At 39.7% G+C, this 19,711-nt stretch overlaps 1 protein-coding gene across 11 annotated transcripts in view; it reads left to right on the top strand.

The window, feature by feature from the left end:
• gapvd1 (GTPase activating protein and VPS9 domains 1) overlaps nt 1–19,711 on the top strand; it is a 114,220-nt gene that overhangs the window by 57,928 nt on the left and 36,581 nt on the right. For all 11 annotated transcript variants that reach the window (XM_059993901.1, XM_059993900.1, XM_059993894.1 and 8 more), the window contains 4 exons: nt 4,257–4,386; nt 5,963–6,088; nt 10,504–10,677; nt 17,584–17,724. In XM_059993901.1, coding sequence (XP_059849884.1) covers nt 4,257–4,386; nt 5,963–6,088; nt 10,504–10,677; nt 17,584–17,724 — 571 coding nt within the window. The remainder of the gene's footprint in view (nt 1–4,256; nt 4,387–5,962; nt 6,089–10,503; nt 10,678–17,583; nt 17,725–19,711) is intronic.

Raw genomic sequence — 19,711 nt, 5'->3', positions numbered from 1 at the left:
AGGCTAAGTCGGGCGGCGCCGTGGAAATCCATAGTGGGGGTATTCCCTTCTGCTACCGGCATGGGATGACGAGTCAGTCGGGGACCCTGAGGACTCGTGGAAACTGTGTGGTGGTTTCTTTCGAACTTATAGTCTTTTAACATCTTTGGACTATTTTTGCTGTGCCCATGGTCTGTTTTTTTTTAATCAATTATGCTATAGTTTGCACTGTTGTAACTATATGTTGTAAATATATGGTTTTGTGCAGGTCTTGTAGCTTTAGTTTTTGGTCTTGTTTGTCTGGTGGGATTGGAGCTCCTTTCCGGGGAACGTGCTAACACAATAGCGCGATATTAATAGGCAGCAGCCTCTCTGGACTCTGGATTGGGGATTGCCAAACGCTATGTGGATTTTCTGGTGTAGTCTGTTTTGTCATGTGTTTTTGTGATATCATTCTGGAGGAACATTGTCTCATTTTTTAACTGCATTGCATTTGTGGTTTTTAAATGACAATAATCTGAATATTGGTGGGGATGACCCCAAAGCAGAGATGGCTGGCGTTTCTAGGAATCTGTCCCACAGAGGAAGAAGTTCTCAAATGGCAGGGGTAGGCAACCGTAGCTGACAAAAGAAGTTAGGGACTGTATAAAAGCCAAGGAAATGGCATATAAGATAGCAAAAGTGAGCTGGAAGTTGGATGATTGGGAAGCTTTTAAAATCCAACAAAAGTCAACTAAAAAAGCTTATAAGAAGGGAAAAGATGAAATATTAGCCAATAATATAAAGCAGGGTACTAAAAATTTTTTCAGTTATGTAAAAGAAAATAAAAGGGAGATATTAGACATCTGGAAAATTATGTCTGTGAGGTAACAATGGGGAACAAAGGGAATGGGTACTTTACACCTGTCTTCATGGTGGAAGACACAAGCAGTTTGCCAGTGGTCTGTGAATGTCAGGGAGCATGAGTGAATTGAGTGCCATTGCTATTACAAAGGAAGAAGTATGAGGCAAACTCAAAAGTCTTATGGTGGAAAGTCACCTGGACCAAATGGATTACATTCCCAGGGTCCTGAGACTGGTGCTGAAGAGATAATAGATGCATTGGTTATGATCTTTCAAGAATCACTGGATTTTGGCATGGTCCCAGAGCGCTGGAAGATTGCAAGTGTCACTCCAGTCTTTCAGAAGGAAGGAAGGCAAAAGAAAGGAAATTATAGACCAGTTAGCATCAGTGGTTTGGAAAGTGTTGAGTCTATTATTAAGAAAATTTTGGGGTACTTGGAAGACTAATGATAAAATAAGTTAAAGTTAGCAATGTTTCTGTAAAGGGAAATCTTGGCTGACAAATCTGTTAGAGTTCTTCGAGCTAGTGGCAAGCAGGGTGGGCAAAGGAGAAGCACTACAGGACATAGCCACAAATTTGAGGGCTGACCCTTTAGAACAAAGGTAAGGAGGGCATTTTTTAACCAGAGTAGTAAATCTGTGAAATGCTCTGCCACAGACTGCGGTGGAAGCCGAGTCTGTGCATATATTTAAGGCAGAAGTTGATCATTTCCTGATAGGTCAGGGCATCAAAGGATATGGCAAGAAGGCAGGTGTATGGGGTTGAGTGGGATTTGGGATCAGCCATGTTGGTATGGTGGAGCAGATTTGATGGGCTGAATGGCCTCATTCTGCTCCAATGTCTTTTGGAGATGCCATGAGGCTTCAAGGGAATATTGACAAGCTGAACAAGTGGGGAGCAGCATGTGGAAAAGGTGTTAGGTTATCCACAGTAGAAGGAAAAAAGAGAAATGCTGAGTGTTTTAAATGGTGACAGATTGAGAGATGTTGAGAGCTGGTTTTTTTTGTACAGAAGTTACTTAAGGCCAATATCAGACCAGGATTAGTTATCACTGTGATGTGAAATTTGTTGGTTTTATGGCAGAATTACCAACATAAAATTACAGTAAAGTACAAAATAAAAGAAAGTAATTATGTTGGTGTAGCAAGAATTAGGAAGGCAGACAGTATGTTGACTTTTATTTGCAAGGCAATTTTGGTACAAGAATTTCTCATTGAAATTGTAAAGGGTCTTTATAATAAAATAGAATATTGTGCTGAATTTTAAAATTATCTCCTTAAAGAAATCAAAGACTCTTTATCTTAGCCTAAGACATTTTATTTCTTCATTGAAAGATAGAAATATTTCAAAAGGGCTTGATAATGAAGCCAACCTGAAATAAGAGCAGGAATTGGCCATCTGGCCTGTTGATCCTGCATGATCTTATTCAATAAGATCATTGCTGATCTGGCTGTGGACTCAGCTCTATCTACCTGCCTTTGTCCCCATAACTGTTAATTCCTCTGCTATGAAAAATCTAACTGTCTTAAGTATATTTGAGGTAGTCTCTACTGCTTCACTGGGTAGGGAATTCCACAGATTTTCTTCTACCTATCCCCTACCAGCTTCCTGCTTCATCACCCCCCCCCCCACCCCATCCACCCACCTTCCTCCTTACCTCATCTCACCTGTCACCTGGCAGCTTGAACTCATCCTTCCCCCACCACCTTATTCTGGCCTCTTCCCTTACAAAGGGTCTCATCCTGAAACATTGACTGTTTATTTCCATCCATAGATGCTGCCAGACCTGTGTTCCTCCAGCACTTTGTGTGTTTAAAAATGGGGATGGTGTTTCTCCCAGCTGTGAGTTCAGAAACTAAGGGATAGAAATTCCAAAATATGGGAAGGTCATCTTTGACTGTAAGGACTTTAAAAATGGCATATCTTTGAAATTCCTTACTCCAGAAAGTTGCAGAGTTGTCATTGATTAGATTCAAAACTGATCAATTTATTTCTTTGTTTAAAAGGACAGGAAATCAGTGTTTGAGTTTAAAGATCAACCATGAACTTGCATGTCAAAGCAGGTTGTGGGAATGTGGGTCTTGAATGATGTACGAATATCTCCTAGTTCTGCTGTAGGCCTGCATAGATAAATGGTCTCAGCCTGGAACATTGAAGGTGCATTTCTGTCCTCAGGTACTGACTGACCCACTGAGTTCCACCAGCAACCAGTTCTTTGTTTTTGTTGTTCCAGATTCTAACATCTGTATTATCTTATGTTTTGCATGTTAAGTTCTATGTGGGCTCTTAAATATTTGAACAATTTTAACGAGAGTTAATATCTTACTCTTGTGACACTGAAGACACATTTTGACACGTCATATTTAGACATTTCTTTATTGGAAAGGGGAAAATTTCCATCATGCTATTCAGGGCTTTTCATCAAGGCATAGAGTTAAATTTGTTCCAGCAGTGTGCTACAACCTTTAAACTTGTGCATCTACTAATAAGCCATGAAACTTGTGTCAACCAATTAAGGCAAGAGTTAGAAAGGCAAATTGATGCAGTTTATTGTGGTAGCAACCTATATTATTATGTGCCGATACATATTTATTTGTCACATATACATCAAAACATACAGTGAAATGTATCATTTGCGTTAATAACCACCTAAGGATGTCCTGCAGGCAGACCACAAGCGTCAGCACACAAGTAGCATGTCCACAATGCTCAGCAGAATAACAGTGCACAAAAGAACAGGCAACAAATAACAACAACAAAATGAACAACACACACAAAATGCTGGAGGAACTCAGAAGGCCAGGCAGCAGCTATGGAATAAAGTACAGTTGCAGTTTCAGACCAAGACCCTTCATCAGACCCTTCCCGCTGAAGGGTTTCAGCCTGTAATGTTGACTGTACTCTTTTCCATAGATGCTGTCTGGGCTGTTGAGTTCCTCCAGCATTGTGTGTGTGTGTGTGTGACTTGGATTTCCAGCATCTGCAGATTTTCTCTTGTAAGCAACAAGACAACATCAACGCAAGTGCCTTTCCACACATGCGCGCGCATGCACCCTCCCCCCCCCCCACCAGGCTCCGGCTGCATGTATTTGCACATCTTTTTCATCTGGTTGAGGAGCAGTGTAATCCCAATCCAGAAACCTAGTTGTTTCCTTTAGCACCCCTAAATTTATTTAACATTTGATCAATTTTGTGATGAATTCAATTATTACTGAATTTATAATTAGTTTATAACGAGAATTTGAAGTTGTTACCCCACTTAAAAACAGCTATGATAATTTAAACAACACTGGAAATGTGGACTTTGGGCTCAAACATTTGAACTGTCTGATAATTAAATACCATTTGGATTAGACTTTTAACAATATAGATTAGTGTTTACAACATGCAGGCTGTTTAATTGTGTATTGATTACTTTCTCTGTTTTGATCAGGTGCTGAGCATGCAGCTTTCTGAGAGTGGTCAGGGTGAAGTACCTGTAGAGGATGGAAAACTCCATGGGAAACCAGATAAAACTCTACGCTTTTCTCTATGCAGTGATAATATGGAGGGAATATCAGAAGGTGAAGCTTTTCATCAAATTCCACGTAGCCCTTGCTCCAGTCCACATGACTTGCATTGGTTCCTAGTAATCCTAATACATCACACTTAAAATCTTGGCATTTGTCTTTAAATCTTGTGTGGTCTCACTGCAGCTCATCGCTGTAATCTCTTCCACTCGAGGTTCTTGCCTTCCAATAAATTCTCCTTTTTGAATTTGTTTTTTTTTTGTCTGTTCATTTGTGACACATTGGATTCTAAGGCTCTTTTGTTACCTCAATAAACAGTTACTCCTTTCCAAGCTACAACCACTTCAAAAAAAAAAAATTCTCCATAAGAAGAAACGCATCCACATAGCCAAGCTATTGGTCACTTCTCCAAACCCCTTCCCTTCCTAGCATGTGTATGTTTTGTTATTGTGATAAGTGGATTTGGGGGGGAAGTGGAGTATTCTGGATTATAAGAGCAAACATTGATCATTTCTTTGGTATTTAAAACTTGAATTTTAAGTGATGTATCTTGATATTGTTAGTTACTCTATAACTAAAGTCAAAGAATGAACATAGAACAGTACAGGCCCTTCACCCCACAGTATTTTGCTGATTTTTAACCCACTCTAAGAACAATCTAACCCTTCCCTCTGGCATGGCCCCCCATTTTTCTATCATCCATATGGCTATCTAATAGGTTCTTAAATGTCCCTAATGTGTCTCCCTCTACCACCACTCCTAGCATGCACCAACCACTCTCTGTATTAAAGAAACTCTACCTCTGACAGTTCCCCCCCCCCCCCATACTTTTCTCCAAACACCTTAAAATTGTGCCCCCTTGTATTAGCCATTTCTGCCTTAGGGTTAAGTCTCTGGCTGTCCACGCAATCTGTGCCTCTTTTCTTATCCACCTCTATTAAGTCATTATGGGAACTGGGTTAAGCAGTATTTGACTGAACCTTGCTGTGCTGATGAATGATTAGCATCCAAAACATTGCCAAAAGTCCCCTGTAATCAGTAAGTCTATTTGTCATGCGTACTTCTGTGATTTATCAGCTGGGTTAATCTAGTTGGTTACTTTTGACATGGAAGCAAGTCTAAAAAGAAACTAACTGTGGATGAGTTTTGCAAAATGTGTGTTATAAAACCATAAGACATAGAGGCAGAATTTGGACATTCAGCCCACTGAGTCTGTTCCACCATTCAATCATGGCTGATCTGTCATCCCTCTCAACCCCATTCTCGTTCTGTCTCCCCATATCCTCTGATGCCCTTACCAATCAAGAACCTTTGCTTTAGATATACCCAATGACTTGGCCTCCACAGCTGCAACAATGAATTTCACAGTTTTGCCACCCTCTGGCTAAATAAATTCCTCCTCATCTTTGTTCTAAAGGAACATCTTTGTATTCTGAGCCTGTGCCCCCTGGTCCTAGACTCTCCCACTATGGGAAACATTCTCTCTTCATCTTCTCTATATAGGTATGGATATATTGAAAAATATTATGGGGTCACAGGATATGAAATCCATTCAGGATGTCCCCATCTATTTTTATTTATTTGAGTTCCCTGTTTATTTAATTCACATAATAATTTATATTTCTAATAGGACCTTCAAACCGATCAAACTCTGTGTCGTCATTGGATCTGGAAGGAGAATCAGTCTCTGAACTTGGAGCAGGACCGTCTGGGAGTAACGGGGTTGAGGCTTTACAATTGTTGGAACATGAGCAAGGTAAGCAAAATAGAAAGGCGGTCACCTTGCTTGAAAGTTCAGTTGGTGAATGTGTTTTTCACCAAGCCACAGAATGTATTTACTGTATCTAGATTCTCGTTAACTTGTGCATTGCTAAAATGAGAACTATTGGAAAGAAGCCTGCTCATAAATGATCATTAATCCTCTTCTCTGTTCCTCCCCACATCTTAAATTTATTCCTATCCTTAATTAGATCATGCTGCAATTTAGACTAAATTGTTACATACAGATTTCTGGTTCATGCAGCACTTTCCATCTCTCTTTTAATTGGGATCGATGGTTTTTTTCAGGATATTCCAGATTTCTTTTGAGAGACTGGATTCCTTTGTTATTTCTTCAGGTAGGTTAGGGTTTCTTTTCACTCCTATCTAGCTGATCAGCACTCTATTTAGAAGTAGTTTTCTTGTTTTACTGGTGGAACCATATTCAGCTGAAACATGATGGGGTCGTTTTGAGATTTAGTACTTAAGATTTTTTTGGGTCAGGAAAACGGGTGGTAGTTTGTAAAGGCTGGAATTGATGCAATTCCAAAATTGCCTAACGTTCTTCCATTTGGGTTGTTTCTTCAACATGTACTAATAAATAATTTAACATTTGGGGCTGTGTACTGTTTTCCTCTTGACCTTCTTTGTGACACGTATTGTGCCCGTGAGGCCCAGTGATAACATTGCAGAATTGGTGATCACAATATTTAGTTAGATTTGATTAATTAAGACCTGTTTCAGTAAGTCTGTTTTAGGTATGCTGAATTAAAGATGCTGTCAGTTTCTCACTGTGTTGATGGTATATGGTGAAAAATATTTTCTAATTGTAGTGTAGGATGGGAGGCGCTTAACTTCTGGATTTAGTTTTGTATTTTCTTGTGTGTTTTTTGCTGAACCAGTTCTTAAGACTACAGACTTCTTTAGATTAGTTTTATTTGCCATGTGTACATTGAAGCATACAGTGAAATGCATTGCTTTTCACTGTATGTCCGCAGTCCTTGAGGGCAGTCTGCAAGATTCATTGCGTTTCCAGCACCAAAGTAGCATGCACACAACTTAACCTTAACCTTTGGAAAACCTACATCTTTGGAGTGTAGGAACTGGTGCACATGGAGGAAACTCACTTGGTCATGGAGAGAACTCCTTTCAGAGAGCAGCAGAATTGAACCTGGGGCTCCAAAGTGATACTCTAATCACTTTGTGACAGTACTGCCCACTTGTCTTTCCTGACACATGCTTTGTGAGTCAATGAATTTAAACTCAAATACCTGCCTCGACTATTGGCCATTTGCTGCTGTGGTGATTACTTGATTTGTTAATTAACAGCAATGAGCACTTACAATCTATTTTCATCGAAGTAAAGTTGAAGATTTTGACAGCCACAAGTGTGTGTGCTTGCTTAGAAGCAGCTCCATAGTATTTATTTTATTTATTGAGATATAGCATGGAATAGACCCTTTTGGCCCTTCGAGCTGTGCTACCCAGCAATCCTTTGATTAAATAACTGGACAACATTCAATGGCCAATTAACCTACCAACTGGTATGTCTTTGGACTGTGGGACGAAACTGGAGCATCTGGAGGAAACCCACACAGTCACAAAGAGAACGTATAACCCCCTTACAGCAGCATCGGAAATTGAACCTGGGTTGCTGGTACTCTAATATATTGTGCTAACCAGTACACTACCGTGCCACCCACGAACATACCATGTAGTTGTCAAGCTACAAGCCTTCTGGTGAGAGATGCGCACAAGTGATCTAGAGAAACATAGAACGTAGAATTCTACGGCACCTTACAGGCTCTTCGGCCCACAATGTTGTGCTGACCATGTAACCTATGTAGAACCTGTCTAGACTTTCCCTAGTACATAGCCCTCTATTTTTCTAAGCTCCATGTACCTATGTATTGAAAGTAGTTTAAATCCTACCATGCAGCTGTAGTAAATTAACCTGAACTTAAAACTTATCCAGAACAGAAGTGTTGAAGCTACTGGGTTGTTGTAAAATAAATGTAGTTCATTAATGTCAGTTGTAAAGAAATGGGGCAACCTTACCAGGCCAGCCTGTGTCTTTCTTCAGACACACTGATGTGGTTGAAGCTTACCCTCCAATTAGTGACAGTAAGGAAAGGAGTGAATGATGGATATTAGGGTGCCGGCAAAGTTTGTACTCAGTGAACAAATGATAAAATAGTGCCAGTGCAAAGAAAAAAAAAATCAAAATTCAAGATCGTTTAAAGGCCTTCAAGAGGACCACAACTTTTTTGTTCGGTTTGGAGGCTTGCATGCCTCAATGACCCAGAGATCTATGTTGGCTGGAAACAAGGCTTTATGCTTTGGCTCTTTGGCCAGGCTAAGAGTGGTCCACTGGTCTCCCAGGCACCAGGGTTCAGCTCAGGGCTGACAACCTTGACTGGTAAAACAAAATTGTTATGGTAACAGCAGTGATGAATCCTTCTACATCTGAGTGTGACAGTATACCTGAGTCTCTACCTGGGACTTGCATGACTGACAGCAGTGAAAACCAAGAGGAAGTTACTGAAATGATGAAGGAAGCCCTGAACAATACCAGAGATGGAGGACCTTCATTGCTGCCCTAAACGCCAATGGCGTAGCAGGCAGTAAGTAAGTGTAAGGGAGAATGAAATACAGTAATTGTTACTCCATATGTGATACAGCACAAGAAAAGCACAAGAACATTAAAGACACGATAATTAAAAACACAAATATAAATACATAGGGTAACTTGCATATATTGGTTGTATGTCCATAAAGTGACTCCAGGCACAGAAGGATCAGTAAATAAGGTGACTGACAGGAAATGATAAATCGCAGTGGTGGGGGATGAAGAGGGGTTGATCAGTTTTACTGCTTGGGGAAAGTAGCTATTTTTGATTCTGGTGGTCCTGGTGTGGATGCTCTGTAGCCTCTTCCCTGATGGGAGTGTGACAAACAGTCCATGAGCAGGGTGGGTGGGATCCTTCATGAAACAGCAATGCTATATCATTGATCTTTTCAAAGCTTCATCATTGTTTTCAGCTTTTTTCTAAGATGGGAACAATTAATCTGTTTTGCTCTAATCCAGAGTGTAGAGGCACTAAGTACATTTGTAGCAGTGTAAGTAATCATGGGGCATGAACTAGACATCTTTTCAGAGTCCTGATTAGCTTACCCGTAGGCACGGACCCTCATTTCTTTTATGTTTTTTTCAATAGTGAGTGAGTCAAGGACTAGAAGCACAACCTCAGAATAGAAAGATTTCCCTTTAGAACAGAGATGAGGACGGAGTTGTTTAGCCAGAGGGTGGTGAATCTGTGGAATTCATTGCCACAGATGGTTGTAGAGGTTAAGTCATTGCATGTATTTAAGTAGGAGTTTGATAGATTATTGATTAGTAAGAGTACCAAAGGTTATGGGGAGAAGGCAGGAGAATGGGATTAAGAGGGAAAATAAATCAGCTATGATCAAGTGGCAGAGTGGACTCAATAGGTCAAGAGGCCTAATTCTGCTCCAGTGTCTTTTGCTCTTAAATTCAGTGAGTGAGACAGATGGCCTGAACGGATCTATACACAGCAGTTTTTTTCACGTTGATTTTCAACTTTTATTTATAGAAAAGCCATATTAGAACTTCTAGAACCTTCTAGATTTTCCACAGTTGTATCTGTATTGTTCCAAAATTGAGGATTGTTTGTAGCTGCAGAATTTATAACTATCTGTGTCCCCAAAATAATGAATGCTGATCTCTTGGTAATGAAGCCAGAAAGTATTAATTCCAAACAATACTGCTTTTCATCCACAAAACTAAATAATCATGGGCATTTCTTGTTTAAACTTGTATAAACTTGAGAAAGCAAAATGCTGGATCAATGTAAGTAGGTGAACTTGTAACTTACAAATAACAGCTGTCTAAATATGGCCCTTTGTGCTTAAATGTAATTTTTCTATTTAAAGGAAACTTGTTTCTGCAATTAAGTGACACTCACAGGAGAGGGTAAACCTAATGTTCATTTTCATTGAGCAACTTTATGAAGTTCAGGAGCATCGCTTCAATTGCCAATTAAGTTGGGGGAGTGAAATTGGCTTTTCTAAACAAGGAGTTTAGAGATTGTTGGCAGATATGGTCTGAAAAACAAATATTGAGTTACATGAAATGCAGTTTTGTGAAAAGGATATTTCAGATTGTGTGAACTCTGCATATTTGTTACAACTTGCTTCTACCTTTATTGTCTTCATATTTACCTCTGAATCAAATTTCTGTTCTGTCACTTGGTGAAGTGCTTTCAGAATATCCAGTTAGGGTTTACTACATAGTAAACAACAATTTTAATTTGGTAACTTTTGTTCAGAGTATATTTAAAATTTATTAACGGAGACCTCAAACATTAATACTATTTCTTTATTCCATTGTAGCCACCACCCAAGACAATCTTGATGACAAACTCCGTAAGTTTGAAATTAGGGACATGATGGGGCTGACCGATGACAGGGACATTTCGGAAACTGTGAGTGAGACTTGGAGCACAGATGTCCTGGGAAGTGATTTTGATCCAAACATTGATGAAGATAGACTACAAGATATTGCAGGTAAATATTGATGGTGCATTTAGTAATTTAGACATTGGTACATTTTGGAATTTAGGTAAGTAATTTGATTTGGGATTCAAATACATAACAAATGTGTCTAAATGTTGCTAAGGCACTGCATTGCATATCCTTGAAAGACAAATACTTTACTGCAACTCTCAGATCCCTCAAACAGGACCCCACTAAGGAGCACCAAACCATTGAAGCGTAGAAGGTTGATGGGGGACTTGATAGAGGTATTTAAAATTATGAGGGGGATAGGTAGAGTTAACGTTGATAGGCTTTTTCCATTGAGAGTGGGGGGATTCAAACAAGAGGACATGAGTTAAGAGTTAGGGGGCAAAAGTTTAGGGGTAACACAAGGGGGAATTTCTTTACTCAGAGAGTGGTAGCTGTGTGGAACAAGCTTCCAGTAGAAGTGGTAGAGGCAGGTTTGATATTGTCATTTAAATTAGAATTGGATAGGTGTATGGACAGGAAAGGAATGGAGGGTTATGGGCTGAGTGCAGGTCGGTGGGACTAAGTGAAAGTAAGTGTTCGGCATGGACTAGAAGGGCCGAGATGGCCTGTTTCTGTGATGTAATTGTTATATGGTTATATTGTCTCCCACACCATCACCAACCTGTTGAATCTGGGGATCTCCCATCCACCACCACCATCCTCATAGTTCTTGCATCCTGCACCTCCCGTTTCTACCTCCTAACCAAAATCCACAAACCCGCTTGTCCAGGTAGACCCATTGTTTCAGCTTGTTCCTGTCCCACTGAACTTACATCAGCATACCTTGACTCTTTTTAATCCCCCCTAGTTCAGTCCCTTCCTACCTACATCTGTGACACTTCACATGTTCTGGATCGTTTCAGTGATTTCAGGTTCAGATTCCCTGGCCCCCATCATCTTATTTTTACTATGGATGTCCAGTCCATATACACCTCCGTCCCCCACCAGGAAGGCCTCTCCATTTTTTTTCTGGACGCCAGACCTAACCAGTTCTCCTCCACGTGGTGGAACTTGTCCTCACTCTAAATAATTTCTCCTTTGGCTTCTCCCACTTCCTTCAAACAAAAAGGGAAGCCATGGGCACTCGCGTGGGTCCCAGCTATGCCTGCCTGTTTGTCATCTACTTGAAACAGTCTATGTTTCAAGCCTACTACACTGGTGACTGTCCCGCACTTTTCTTGAGCTACATCGACGACTGCATTGGTGCTGCTTCCTGCACCCATGCTGAACTCGTCAACTTTATCCACTTTTCCTCCAAATTACCCCTGCCCTCAAATTTACCTGGTCTATTTCCGAAACCTCCCTCCCCTTTCTTGATCTCACTGTCTCTATCTCCGGAGACAGCTTATCCACTGATGTCTATTATAAACCCATGGACTCTCACTGCTACTTCGACTCTACCTTGTCCTGCACTGTTACTTATAAAAACACCATCCCCTTCTTTTACTTCCTCCATCTCCACTGCATCTGCTCTCAGGATGAGGTTTTTCATTCTAGAACAAAGGAGATGTCCTTCTTTTTCAAAGCTTCCTGTCCTCCTCCAGCAATGCTGCCCTCAACTGGCATCTCTTCCATTTCACACACGTCTGCTCTTGCTCCATCTTCCTGTTACCCTACCAGGGATAGGGTTCCTCTTGTCCTCACCTACCACCCCACAAGCCTCAGCGCCCAGCACATAATTGTTTGAAACTTCTGCCACCTCCAACAGGATCCCACCACCAAGCACGTATTTCCCTCCCCCTGCCCACACTTTCTGCAGGGATCACTTCCTATGTGACTCCCTTGGAGATCCCTCCGCACTGATCTCCCTCCTGGCACTTATCCTTGCAAGCGGAACAAGTGCTCACCTGCCAGTATACCTTCTCCCTCACTACCATTAAGATCCATAAACAGTCCTTCCAGGTGAGTCAACACTTCACCTGTGAGTCTGGTGCTCCTGGTGTGGCCTCCTGTATATTGGTGAGACCTGACGTAGATTGGGAGACAGCTTTGATGAGCACCTACGCTCCGTTGCTGGGAAAAGCAAGATCTCCCAGTGGCCACCCATTTTAATTCCACTTCCCATTCCCATTCTGATATGTCCATCCATGGCCTCCTCCACTGTCATGATGAGGCCACACTCAGGTTGGAGGAACAACTCCTTGTATTATGTTTGGGTAGCCTCCAACCTAATGGCATGAACATCGATTTCTCAAACATCTGGTAATGCCCCCACCCCGCCTCCTTCACCATTTTCCATTGCCTTTCACCTCTCTCACCTTATCTCCTTGCCCATCCATTGCCTCTCTTTGGTGCTCCTACCCCCTTTCTATCTTCCATGGCTTTGTGTCCCTTTCACTATTCAATTTCTCAGCTCTTTACTCCATCCTTCCCCCTTCAGGTTTCACCTATCACCTTGTGTTTCTCACTTCCCTCCCCCACCTTTTAAATCTACTCCCTAACGTTTTTTTCCGGTCCTACTGAAGGGTTTCAGCCCAAAAATCAACTGAACTCTTTTTCTAGATGCTGCCTGGCCTGCTGAGTTCCTCCAGCGTTTTGTGTGTGTTAGTTTAGTATGATAAATGTGATTTTAATTTGTTGTAGAAAAACATAACATTCATTGTGTTAAATATGCTTGTCCTCTTAATAAAGAGGTGTGGTAAATTTTCTAGTCCAGTGTGTGATAAATATCCAGTGATTAACAGAAACACTTGTGCTGCCCACCAAAATGTCTCCAAAGAAAGCAATTATGTTCAATAGACCAATCTTGGAAAGATTCTTTCATTTTAGTTTACTTCTAATTGTTCTTCAAATTCATTTGGAAATATGGGAATTGTCATGTTTTGCACTTTTATCAATTTTATGAAGTAATTTTGTTGAACAATTTCAGCACAATTGCTCATGGCAAAACAAATACAGGCTTTAGTAAATAAAAATCAAACCAAAAAGATGCTGAAAATCTGTAATTAAATTTTTTAAAGTGTGAGAAACACTCAGCAGGTTAGGCAGCATTTGTGGAATAAGAAGTAGTTGTTGTTTTGAGTCTAGGACTCCCTGCATTTTCTTAGAAATGGGAAATAAAAATACCTTCTAATGGCAGAGAGGCTGGGGTAGGGATGGGAAGAACAAAGGAAATGTGTTTCAAAATATTTCAAACTTTGCTATGTTTGGAATATCTCAGACAGCCAATAGGACATTACTTACAACTGTTTTCTTGGCTGGATGTTTTCTTAACTGGATGGAATTGTCCAGTGGAGACAAGAGACTGCAGATGCTGGAATCTGGAGCAACAAACAAGATGCAGGAGGTACTCAGCGAGTCAGGCAGCATCTGTGGAAGAAAATAGCAAGTTAGTGTGAAGAGTTGAGACCCTCCATCTGGACAGGAAGATAGAGGAGAGAGAGCCAGTTTAAAATATAGCGAAAGAATAGGGTAGAGGAAGAGTTGGAAAGCAGTAGGTAGATCCAGGTGAAATGGGGTGATGCACAGATGGAGTAGATAGTGGAACTAATGGCAGAGGCTGGGAGATAATAGGTGGAGCAACAAAGGGCTGCAAGAAGGTGGAGCATTGAATAAAGTGAAGGTGAATGGGGGAAGGCAGATGAGAGCAGTGGAAGGAATGTGTGGGTGATAGGCAGATGGAGTGGGTAGACACAATTCCACATTTTAACACTCCTTCCACACTGATATGTCTGTCCTTGGTCTTCCTTACTGAAGCCAAATGGAAATTGGAACAATGATATTTCATATTCTGCTTGTTTAATTTGCAATGTTATGAACATTGAATTTTCCTGTTCCAGGGAATCCACATAGCTGGGGGTTCTTCTCCCACATACACTCACCCATTCCCCTAGTTTTTTAACCTCCTATTATTCACCTTTCCTACCTCCTTCCCTTTCTTCATTTGGCCCATCAACTCCCACCATCAATTGCATTCCATCTATCATCTATCTACCAGTCACTGTTTCAGTCCTTACTTGCACTGATGGTCTTTTTTCTGTCAATTCTGATTCAGGTTCTTGACCCAAATCACTGGCATCCACGTGATGCTGTGGAATGCTGTCAGAGGTATTACCTTTTGGATGATACGTTCAACCCCTATCTTTTCCCCTGACAGGGTACACAAGGTCTTATGAAACATTTTAAATAGAAGGCGAGGATATCTCTCATTGGTGTCCTGACCAATGTTACTAAAAACAAGTAGATTATTTGGCCATCATCTTACCCTTGTGTTTAATTCCCTCTATAAAGCAACCCCATATTTAATTCTTCCCACCCCCATTTGACCTAGTCACTATATGATTCCTGAGAAATAGCCTTGGGGGATGCATCAGATGATAGACATATTTTTCTTTAAAGACATTGCTTCCCTGTCACCCGGCAATGCTCCATGGGGAGAACTGCAAGCATTTCTTGCCACCTGTGGCATACTGGATTGAAACACTAGTGTGCTTTGTTGTTTGTACCATAATTACACTTCCAAATTTAAGGAAGCTGCACCAAAAATTCTAAATCATCAACATTGCTTTCGATAACAGATTTCACTGAAAACTTTTTATAACTGTTGACAAAAATGACACTTCCTTTAAAGTGTATTATATTAAAATACAATTGTCATTTTCTGATTCCCAGCAGTGTGATTGACCTTGGTTCCTTCTCATTTGCATCCAGCATTTTTCATGCTTTTAGATTATGTGTTTTGGGATGCTTATATCATTAACTGAATTTGCAGCAATTTCCTTATGTGTTTCTCTAAGGGATAGCATTATGAGATGCACATTAAATCTCCATTAATACCTCATTATCCCAGTGATAAGATTACCATGATAATGAGGCATAAATTCTAATTGTTTCAGATCTTCTTGTGCCTCTCATTTAATCATATACCTGTATTTGTCTTCAGTAAGTTTTAAATTGCAAACATTTCTGGTGACCTGAAAATATTGCTCAAGATGCTGAAAGCAGATCTTTTAATAACATTGCAAGAGTAAATATTATTTTAAAAATGGTTGCTCGTGTTTTCTGATTCAGGATGCACACAAAATTTTGCATCAGCTTGTATTTGCCCTATTATAATCCAACATCAAACCAGCTTAGTCTTAAGCACCCATGAATTTAATTAGGAGACTAAACTGACCAGTTTTATTTGTGGTCTGGCTCTCATTGTAAACTAAGTTAGACAAACATTTTCCAAACTTGGAAAAAAATATATTTTCTGAATAACAGTCACAAAAGGCTGGAGGAACTTAGCATAATGAGTCTAGGTCAGAGATCCCCAACCTTTATATGCCATGGGCCCCTACCATTGACCGAGGTTCCAGGTTTTGGGCCAAGACTGTTTATCAGGACTGGGAAGGAAGGGGGGGGAAGAAGCCAGAATAAGAAGGTGGGGTTGGTAAGAAATACAAGCTGGAATGTGATGTGATGTGAAGTTGGAAGGTGATGGGTGGAAAAGGAGGAATCCAATAAGAGATGGAGAGTGGATAATGGGAGAAAGGGAAGGAGGAAGGGCACCAGAAGGAGCTGATGGGCAGGTGAGGAGAAGAGCAGAGGTAAGAGGGGAGTGTGAATATTTACTTTGATATTAGAGATGCCAATTTCTCAATTCAACTTTGTATGCATGCATGTACATGAAAATGAATTGTTCATGGTTTCAGAGGTCAGTGTATTTAGATTTTCCAATACAATATATATGTTAATATTTGCTTTCAACTACATAGAACTGAATTATTTATTTAAGATGCCATTACACTATTTTGTAGTTGGTTCATTGCCAAAGAGCTTTGAGCAGGGACTGAAGTTTGTGCACTCAAATTGTGGCCACTAACTTGTATACAGTATAAGTTTTGCCCTGTATGTTTTTAGTTCTTAACGAATGCTCATTCATCTTGGTGTACAAGTGAAACAATGATATTATTCTTCTGTGTCATTCTCAGTCAGGAATAGCTGGTGTTCATTCGGGCGGTGTTACTGAAATCGTTCATGCCCTGTGATTTCTTATGAAAAGAAAATTGTGCTGTTTTAAAAATATCTGACAACTTATTTGCTCTCTATTTTGTCTTTTTATATTTTTTAAAACTACTTTGAGTGGTTTAGATTTCATTGCTGGTTGATAATGGCCTGTTTCTCTTTCTTCATTAAAACAAAAACAGATTGCAAAACATCCCTAATCAATTTTCAGTGTCTTCGGTATGGAGCAGTCTTCTTAACTTGTTGTGGATAGCTGTGATTGTCAGCTCAGTTTACATAGTGGCTGTCTGTAGTCCAAATGGATTTAAAACTGCACAATACTCTACAAAAAAAAGTGTTGCTTCTATTTTCCAAATGGTTACAGTATATTGATAATTGCTAATGCTATTGGTTATACTTAAAGATAACTCATGTAAAGTAGTTTGAGATAGCTGAGCTGCAGTTTTATTAAAGGATTTCAGCCACCCAGTAAAAATTGCTAACTACCTAAATATTTCTTTATTCTTGAAGATGATTGAACGATTGTCATGTTTTGCACTTTATCAATTTTATGAAGTAATTTTGTTGAACAATTTCAGCAGAATGGCTCATGGCAAAACAAATACGGACTTTAGTAAATACAAATCAAAACAAAAAGATGCTGAAAATCTGTAATAATTTTTTAAAGTGTGAGAAACACTCAGCAGGTTAGGCAGCATTTGTGTAATGAGAAGCAGTTATTGTTGTGAGTCTAGGACTCACTGCATTTTTTTTAGAAATGGAAAATAAAAATACCTTCTAATGGCAGAGAGGCTGGGGTAGGGACGGGAAGAACAAAGGAAATGTGTTTCAAAATATTTAAAACTTTGCTATGTTTGGAATATCTCAGACAGCCATAGGACATTACTTACAATGTATGATTTTAAGTAAAACTGCTGCTGAATGATATTAGCTAATAAGTATTTAATTTTGTACTAGGTGCAGCAGCAGAGAATATGCTGGGTAGTTTGCTAGGATTACCAGGTTCAAGTTCAGTGCTACTCGATCCCTGCACAGGGTCAACGATCTCTGAAACGACCAGTGAGGCTTGGAGTGTGGAGGTTCTGCCCAGTGACTCAGGTATGTATGTCACGCTGATGAAATTTATTTTCCAAACATTACCAAAACTACATCAGAGCAGTCATATAATAAATACTTATAAATGCAGTCAGGAAATTTGTGATGCATTCCAGTTCCCATTAAGAATTAGTCTTTATTCTTGGCCTTTTGTTTCAACTGTTAATTGAGTGTTCCTTTGAGTTTGTGCAGACAAGCCCCTTTTTGTTATTGAGTTGAGTTTTATGTTGGAACTGCTTGAGGTTATGATGCACCATGTAGGAAGCTGACCATGGGGAAGTACATGAGCAATCCATAGAATTTTTGTTGAAGTTGTTATATTATAAAACTGGTTTGAATACAGAGTGGCTGTTTGCCATTGGTTCATCTAACTTCATTTGGCTTCCATACTCTACCTGGCGAGAGAAATAGATCTGGCACATTATAACCACAGATGTTCATGTCCAAAATGTGCCAAAGCAGATGCTTGTGCTATTTTTATCCAGTGTTGATCAGTGAAGAGTGGGGTAGGAAGGGTAGAAATAGTGTATTTGGAAAATAAAATGTAAAATTTAATTTGTGTGCATGATTATGATATGGTTATTGTCGTGGTTACTTTAAAAAACAAACCAAAAAGTGAGGAACGTGATACTGTATAACATGCTTCCAAATAACTAAATTCCAAGTCAAAAGAAGTATGTTTGATCCTTTATTTTAAAACTAGCGAAGACAATAAACCTTATATAGTAATTTTTTAAAAAATGAACAAAACTAACATAGTGATAATAAAACAAGTGAGAAAAGTGAAGTTAATGCAACCAAATTAGCGATATAGTGGTCAACAAAAAAAAAATCCATGTCCTGTACTAAGTTCCTCTCTAACTAAAAGCTAATAGCACAAAGAGAGAGTACATGGCTACACTCATTTGCTTCTACCACGCCCCAACCCATGTGACAAATTTCAGTAACCCATAGTAAAGACTTTACACAAAATACAATACAGTCAGAAATTAGATACGTGGCTCCTGCAGTTTTGAACCTTAAAGATCAGAGTTGTGAGCATAGTCATTTGAGGCAGGGTATGTGTAATGTGGGCACATACTGCATATGGAATTTGGAGTCAGTTAATATCTCTTGACTTTTTCTCCAAGTATTTAAACTTTCACAATAGTTTAGTGTAAACAACATAAGAAAAACAGCACACATAAAACGCTGAAGGAGCTCAGTGGGTCAGCAGCATCAGTGGAGGGAAACAAGACATTCTACATTTCAGGCTGTGGCCCTACATCAGGACAGGAAGGGGAAGAAGCCAGAATAAGAAAGTGGAGGGAAAGGAAGGAGGATTATGCAACCTGGGGAGTTTGTTCTGTCATTCAGTGTGACTTTTGAGTGCAAGTAGTTTTATAATTGATATATTAACTAGTTTGACTTTCGCAGCTCTCTGGGTTAGAAAATTCCAAGATTTCATGACCCTTTGAGAACATTCCTTTTTTAAATCTTTGTCCTGGTGAGTACATTTAGAAGCATTGATAGTAATCTCCAAAGGTGTCAGAGCTGAAGTCAGGAGAATGGGTTGGGAGGGTTAATAAATCAGCCACAATGAAATGGTGGAGCAGACTCTATGGACCAAATGGCTTAATTCTACTTCTGTGTCTCATGGTCTTGCACATGTGATGATTTCAACCAGATGTGATAGGTCAAGGGAAGGAAGAAACAGTACTTGCATAATTTAAATAGTGTGTATGATTATGAAAATAATTGTTAGCCTTAAGGTCTGTTTGGTCAGGATGTTGAACACAAATGTTTCTTATTCTGAAACTTTGGTTTTAGATTTCAGCTCAACAGGAATTATCTTTAAAGTATTTACCTGTCCAAGCTCTTCAGTCTGTGGTTTCATCACCTTTCATTCTTCTAAACTGCAGTATCTTGTCTCAATCACTCAGCAATGCTCAGAAGATTATTCCTTCACCCCAGGAATCAGCTTACTGAGTACCAGTGTATTCCATTCTTG

The sequence above is a fragment of the Hypanus sabinus genome, chromosome 18 (genome assembly GCF_030144855.1).
Source record: "Hypanus sabinus isolate sHypSab1 chromosome 18, sHypSab1.hap1, whole genome shotgun sequence".
Classification (NCBI taxonomy): Eukaryota; Metazoa; Chordata; class Chondrichthyes; order Myliobatiformes; family Dasyatidae; genus Hypanus; species Hypanus sabinus.
This window is presented reverse-complemented; position numbering and strand designations above follow the sequence as displayed.